Source organism: Charadrius vociferus, unplaced genomic scaffold (genome assembly GCF_000708025.1).
Source record: "Charadrius vociferus isolate BGI_N301 unplaced genomic scaffold, ASM70802v2 scaffold266, whole genome shotgun sequence".
Taxonomy (NCBI): Eukaryota; Metazoa; Chordata; class Aves; order Charadriiformes; family Charadriidae; genus Charadrius; species Charadrius vociferus.
The window spans coordinates 2,809,742-2,817,382 of NW_009649114.1; the positions used below are offsets into that span (position 1 = coordinate 2,809,742).

The 7,641-nt window shown below is 48.6% G+C and overlaps 1 protein-coding gene across 1 annotated transcript in view; it reads left to right on the forward strand.

The window, feature by feature from the left end:
- The first annotated feature begins 6,257 nt into the window (after positions 1–6,257).
- LOC104289373 overlaps positions 6,258–7,641 on the forward strand; it is a 7,753-nt gene continuing 6,369 nt past the window's right edge. Inside the window, exons 1-2 of the mRNA XM_009888309.1 lie at positions 6,258–6,300; positions 7,330–7,639. Of these exons, the coding sequence (XP_009886611.1) occupies positions 6,258–6,300; positions 7,330–7,639 (353 nt within the window). The remainder of the gene's footprint in view (positions 6,301–7,329; positions 7,640–7,641) is intronic.

Consider the following 7,641-nt stretch of genomic DNA (forward strand, 5'->3'; position numbering starts at 1 on the left):
ATTCCCTCTTCTTGTTACTGAGCATCAAGTGCCTGATGAGAGAGGGATTTGGGGACAAGACAATGCAAAGATATCTAGCACAAAATGATTAGCCAGAATGTATTGTTAATAAGCTGCTTATTCATCTAATTGGAAATTATTTGCAGCCAGGGTGTCAGTACAGTCTTTCTGCACTGCTCTGGTGGAGCGAGGCAGGTAGGTACCGGCCCAGGGGAGACCACTGTCAGCGTATCTGCTGGCAGTGGGGAGGCAGAGGAATGTACTGCCATTATACTTCTTTAACTGTCACTGCCTTGAAGGGCAGAGAAGTGCACGGGGATTTCAAGGGGAGGCAGAGGGGAATCTGCCAAGCCTCACTGCCTAGGGGCATGCCAGTATGGCAAGCACGAGGTGTCTGGGGAGCAGAGTGGAAGGACAGTCCTTCTCTAGTATCCTTACAACAGCTAGAACGAGAGTAAGGCCACGAAAGCGCAGACTCAAGACCAATAAGACCTACCACTGCATGTGCTTCCCGAAGCAGCTAGTCGAGGCAGAGCCAGCTGTAGAAGATCCACGAGTGAGTCCACCCCAGAGCTGTGACCGCCATCGCTAAAGGGAGACTTTGGTTATGGCTATGATGCATGCATCGCGGCTTGATGATTGAATTGGCAGTTTCCACAGGTGGCTTTGCTCACTTTGGAGAGCTCTGGCTTTGTCCTGATTTCCAGGAGGCAGAGTTCCTCAGGGAGGCCAAGGGACAGGCGGGAAAAGCTACAGAAGCTGTTCTCCGTTCCCTCCATTAGCCCTGCCCAGTGCGTGCACCACCCCATGTCTTTCTCCCTCCCTCCCCTCTGCTGTGGTCAAATACAGGCCTATGAAGCACCCAGGTTCAGAATCAGCCACATGGAGGTTTTTGTGCTTCCAGAAACATTTCTCCATTTTTCTGAGGCCAAGGGATGGCTGATTTTAATGGTGCTGCTAGGGGGAGTGTCAAGTGGTCTTTCGGGGACAACATTGAAAGTGTAGCAAGATGGTGAAGTGTAGCTTCTGTTGATACAAGGGGGAGAAGAAAACAGCTTCTCCTTGAATTCTGCCTAATGCAGCTGTGCCTTCTGAACTGGCCAAGCTCTGTTGATATGGACAATTCAATTATCTCAGTGTGAATTTGGTTGTAAAACAGCAGTGAAGGATTTTTGTGCCAAGCCAAGTGGTAAGCCACCAAGCTCAGCTTCTTCCTCCAGCAGCACCAGTGTGGGATAGGAGGGTACAGAGAGAAGACATCTACTAATCCTCTGATCTGCCTTCAGTGTTGCCCTTTCTTTTGTCTCCAAGACAGGCATGGAGCTGAGATTCCTTCTGCTTCTGCTCTTGTTTTTCAGGTAAGAGAAGGGGTGAGGTGGTACAAGAGGCCAGGGGAGCTCAGGAACAGTGTTTCTCTTGCATTTGTCTAAGGTCCTGTACAAGGCATGATATTCCAGCATTAGGAAAGGAATTTTCTGAAAGTTTCTCCCACCAAAGCAAGTTTCTTTTTAGATGGAGAAATTCTCTGTACTGTTATGAAAGGAGAAAGCCAGCTCCAGTTCCCATCACGTGGAGATTCTGGCTTCTCCAGGACCACAAGCCAAGTCACTCAGGGCACAGTTTCCTCTTCAAAAGCAGATATAAGTGTGTCATGCAAACAACATGTCCCCCAGCACTGCCTGGCCCAGCTCCACCTCTCCCTGAAAGGACCATGTGGTAACTGGCTCGAGGGGCAATTGTCCTGGCAGTGATTCTGTGCAATATTTAATAGAAATCACAGCTACTTACGGACAGGCTGAATCCATGTGAAGATAGGAAGGCCTTAAAGCATTTGTTTCATGGCTATTAAATGCCTCTTAGGAGCTGATTTTTAAGATGCAGAATCCTGGGTGCTGAGGCACACCGGACTAAGTGCACAGAGCACTGTACTTTTGATCCAGCACAAAAAGCAACTCTGAGGGGAACAATCCCTCTGATAGCCTCTGTCGAGGAAAAGGAGAGTCTTTGGGAGGCAGTAAAGAAGCAAATACAAAAAAGGGTTGCTAATAATTTTGGAATTGGGATCATCCAAATGACAGCTCTATAATACTATTTCAGCAGCCCCCAGGAATGACTAGCACAGATTTACTATCACACACAACTTACATAGTCTGCCATTTCCTCACCAAACCTTTTATATCCTCAGTCTTTTGAAACCTCCGCAGAGCCAGCTCAGGCCTGTTAACTATTCCATAGAGGAAATATAATTCCACATATATTTGTGCTCACTGTATCTCCAAACACAAAGCCTGAATAGGTAAGAAAAGATCAGTCCCTGAGCACAGTACTAAGCTGTAACCAAAGCTGGAGAATCTCCTCATCTTTTGACGACAATGCTTTTCTGCCTGATTCCTCCCTTTTTCTCAAATACACACCCTGAACCCACCAGCCATCACAGGAACACGTGCAGAACTACAGCAGAGCTGGCACTGAGCCACACAGCACAGTTTCTTCTTCCTTTTTTTAAGGGACTCTTTCTGACTCATGCTCAAGCAGGACAGACTATCCCCCAACGCTACAATACAAAACAGTTTCTACACCAGATCTTCACAGACGGTCAGCCATCTTTGGTTGAGGAAAATTATAGGGCAAAATTGTGATTTTTTTTAACCCCCAAATATATTTGCTTTCTGTGAAAGATCAGATTTTTTACTTAAAGTAAATTTGTGTTATCCCTTATGATACAGTAAAAAAAATTAATTTGGAATGAGGAAGAGACCCCGTTGTCCTATTAGCAATGCAGAGGGATGCTGAGGTACAACATTCCTTCTCTTCTCTTTCAGTGGAGAGAGCTAAACACTGGAAATTTTGAAAATATGGCTAGGAAACTGTCCTCCCTATATGGCATATTACAGTCTCTTGAACAGGGAAATGTTCATAAGCCAGCACTGAAACAACAGCGTTCCCTCTGCCAGCCTAGCAGTTTGTGCTCTCGCACAACTCGTAACACCGCACAGGGCATTGACAGACCCACACCATGAGAAACCCTAAAGAACGTGCTTCTGTGAATGCTCTGCTGCCTGCGCTCTTAAAGGCCTTTTCCCTACCCTAGGTCTCTCTTATTTACTGCAAAGTTCGTACTGATAAACAGGCAGACAGCACAAAAATAATGGCTATAAAAACTACACATATGACAAATAACCATGAAACCTGGGGGCAACATTTGAATGTTTCCCAAACTCTTCTCCTCCCTAACCTTTTGTTACCTTATTGCTAGATCACACACTCCTCAGACCCAGAAATCAAGCAAAACGCTATTAAAATTTGTTACATTAGTCTCCTTTTTCTCTATTTCTGTGAAAAAAAAGAACAAGTTATTTTAAGGCTTACCTCGATTTTACATTCTTTCAAATATTTTTGCAAGATACTTTTTTCTTCCCAGAACTACAAACTGAGTCTGAGATAAAGCAACCTAAGAATTTACTCAGCCACTCCTACCTCACTAGATTCTTCCACAAAGTCAGAAAAAGGCAATGACTTGCTTTACCAGAGGTTTTATACTGACTCATTTGATAATGGGCTGAGGCTGCTCAGCTGTGAACACTGATGAGTTTCTCCCAGCTCTGCTGTGATGGTGGTAACAGGAAAAGAGAGATGGAGCGCTTCTATCTTAAAATTGCTACTACACCTAAACCCAGCAGCTTCTTCCTGTCAGAACTTGGGACCCTGTGGGAAAATAAGTTGTGATGGGAAAGGCAGAGAGAGCAAGAGGTGTGTGAGGTACACAGGACTCAGGTCCCACCTGAAGACAGGGTCTGGATCTCACCTGTGAAGACTTTATCCCATAGTGGATAAGGCATTCGTGGAAGATGTGTCATCATGGCTCTTAGCTGGGATTTATACTGTGGTTCTTATGTTCTGCAGTGGTCCAATACCACTCTGCTATGGAGAGTCTCTCTGTTGTAGGTCCCTATAATGTCCAAAACTACAATGCTGGACGTTGTAGTTCTGGTGCTGAAGGAAAGATAAATGTGATATCTTGGTCAACACCAATTATCACCTATCAGCATATCAAAATAAGGTTCATTCTGAGAGAAGCACTATACTTGAAAACACCCAGAAGGGGACAATCACAGTCACAATGCAGAAGCTGCAAGTTGAAGACTCAGGAGTGTACCGGTGTGCATGCTGTACATGTTCTCATTTTTTCCAAATAATTGAGGTTATGCTGTTTCCAAGAGTGAGTATTTCTTTTTAAGGAAAATGTGGGGCATTTTGTAGATTTCTGCCTCGCTTTCTCCGCTTACCTTTTCAGTGTTTTGTATGACCTTCTCCCAGGTTACAGGGGAGTAGCCATAGTAGGTCAGACCAAAGTTCTCCAACCCTGTCTGAAGCAGATAATTAGGAAAGAGTATTAAAACAGAGAAGCACATAGAAGCAGCTCTCCAGAACACTCTCCCAGCCTCCAGTGATTTTCTGGAGAGGATATTTTTGTTATAATAGCAATGGCTAAATTCTTTTTTCTCTTTAATTCATCTACTCATTCTGCTGACACAAAAACTTTTGGTATATGAACATCCTGTGGCAAAGAACTCCAGACTCGATGCATGCATGGAGAATAGCCTTTTCTCCTTGTCTGCTAACTAGTGATTTCCTTCTTATAACAGACAGTGAATTATTGCTCCTGTTCTCTCTCTCCCTGCTATTCCTGATTTTATAGACTTTTGTAGAATCACCGCTGTCATTTCCTTTCCAGGCAAAAAGTTGTTTTAGTCATTTTGTGTACCTAAGGTGCCTCAGATCATTCTGGTCTTGGCTGTTTTTCTCTGATTACCAAGTCAGCTGGTGAATTCAGGCAAAGACTCCTGATGTTTCCATTACAATGAGCTTTGCTTTGTTTGGGGACATGATTATATTATTCTAAAAATTCTTCAGAACAACAGAATATTTTTTTTATATATATTTCCAGAAACCCAAGGATATGTAGCTAGGGAGATGCAGTCTCTCTGCTGAGTGCCCATACAACACACAATATTACAAGGCTGTGCAGAAAGCCTGCTGCAAAAAAAAATGAGGAAAGTGTGTGCTGGGTTGGTCGATACAGAAAAGATAAGCAGTCAGAATGAGAATAACACTCAGAAAGGAAGATGTACCGTAAATTATGATACCCAGAGGGGAGTTCTCAGCATCACCATGGAGAAGCTCATGGTACAAGACACTGCGAAGTACTGGTGTGCTCTTAATGATGACTCTCACCTCTTCCAAATAAAAGAAATTAAGCTAGCTGTTTTCATAGGTGAGTGTCTCTTTTCTAAAATTGGAGAAACTCCTTTCTCCTCATTTTCCTTGCAGAAGAACTTATGTCGCAGGCTTGCTGCCCCACCTGCTCCACCTATTCTCTGCTCTCTGTACTCTGCAGTTCATTTTACCTACTAGGTTGCTCCTGACTCCCAGATGCCTCAGCCTATCACCTCCAGTTCCTGAACCGCACTGGGGAACCGAAAGGATGTGCAGGCCCAGTAAGCTGTGTTTAGCTGTCCCTCTTCACAGTTAGCCACAAGGCAGTTTTGTCAAGAGCTGGTTTTAATGGATTATTTCAATATATGCATTCTTTCACCTGTACTTAAAAACAATTCATTCGTACCTGCGAAGATTAGTGTGTACTGTGCAAAACCAAATAGCTGTGGTCTGGTTTCTGCAGCTGGGCACTCCGGGGGTAGGCACCCCGAGGGCTGTGTGCACAGCAAAGCACAGGGCACAAGGGGAACGGCTGGGGTGGTGGGCACCGGGCATCCCAAACGGCACGGCCCATGGGAGGGTCCACGCAGACACAGCCCGCGACGCATTACCACCCTGGCTTTGAGGAGACTCTCCAGCAAGGGACTGGGCAGAGGACACCTTGGGAGCCCAGAGAGAAGGGCTGGGCCGGGACAAAGGACCTGCTCCATCTCCCACGGCTCGTGACAGCCAAAGGAGTGCCCCACTGCCGCTGGCGTGAGGGCAGAGCGTGACGATGGCCAGGCGAGAGCAGCAAAGGGCCTTTGCCATGAGGACGGGCAGAGCTCTGCTCTCAACCACTTCCCCAAACGCACTGAGAAATTGTCTTAATATCAGTCCTGTAACAAAACATGGTGAAGGATTTCCGCTTGAGGCAAGACCTCAGGCACTTCCTCCAGCAGCGTCACTGGGATGCGGGAGGGCTCACAAGGCAGACGCTTTTGAAGGGGAAACGCTGGGCAGCCCCCAGCAATGCCCCTTGCCTGGGCTTGAGGACGGCCATGGAGCTGAGCGCCCTCCTCCTGCTGCTGCTCCGCTTCCCAGGTAAGAGAAGGGCCGGGCATGGCTCAGGCTTCCCACGCACCCAGGGGCAGCGGGACACCCTTCCCCACCTCCCGCTGCCTGGGCAGCTCCACACTGGTGGGGAATCCAACTCCGGCCGGACTCTGGCACGGATGGGGAGGGAAGGGACGGCCCCAGGTCCCACCACCGCACAGCTGGCTCCTCCAGGCTCCACGGACAGTCGCTCCCAGGAGCATGGAGCTGCGGTCTCCAAAGCAGCCCCAGCGCCTGCCCCACTTGCAGTGTCCCGTCACACTGCCCGGCCCTGCTCGGCAGCTCCGATTGCGGTCCTGGCTCAGGACAGAGCTGGCCGGGGGCACCCACCTGCCTCCCCTGCCATCGTCCCCGTAGAGAGCACAAGGCTTTCAGCGTGTGGTAGGTGGGGGAATCGAGGCAGCCCTGCACCCAGCACAGCCTCGCACCCCTGAGTCGCTGGGCATCCTCCAAGGATGCGGCACGCAGGAGCTGCAGGCTGCTGGGGACAAGCTCAGGCCCAGCCATGGGCTGAGCATTTCAGCCCCAAGGCACATGCTGCGCTTGCTCCTTCCCTCTGCCCCATCCCCACATCTCGTACAGACGCGGCTCCTGAGGGGCGACTGAGCCCCACCACTGCCATCCCCGGTGTGGGGAAGGGTTGGTCTCCATTTTGCCTGCGGCAAGGGGCAGTAACAACGGGCTGGGCTGCTGGGGCAGCTCCGGACGCTGCGCCACACGCGGCTCCATTTAGGCTTCACGGGCCAACACGCGTGTCTGGGTTCTAAGTCAACGATACTGGGTTTTAAATCACAGTTGTGGACCCAGCTCAAATCTCAGCACTGCCCACCAGAAATCAACCCCCCCCATTCCAAGCAGGGGAATTGAGCAGGAGAAATGGATCTCAGCTTTCAGAGTTCCTCCAGCCACAATTGCCTGTGGGGGAAGGTCGGAGGCAGAGTTTCCCTGTGTCTGTCAGGAGGCTGTGGGCAGCCCTGCATCAGCTCCCCTCTCCCTCACCACAGCTGATATTCACAGGTCTCCAAGCCCAAACACCTGATGCCGAGGAGAGACAATCAGAAGGAAGCACTCTGCATATCTGGTGTCCTTACACAGCACAGGCTGACTACGACCAGCAGAAAGCCTGGTGCCGCCTGCGAGATAAGGAATGTGAGCCCTTAGTGGAAACAACCTATCCAACACAATATTCATATGCAACCGAGGCCACAAAGGGGAATGTTAAAATAGTGGATGACCACCAGTATAGGAATGTGTTCATCACCATGACCAATCTCCAGGCAGAGGACTCGGGCACATACTCCTGTGCTTACCGTTCCGGCACTTCCAGGT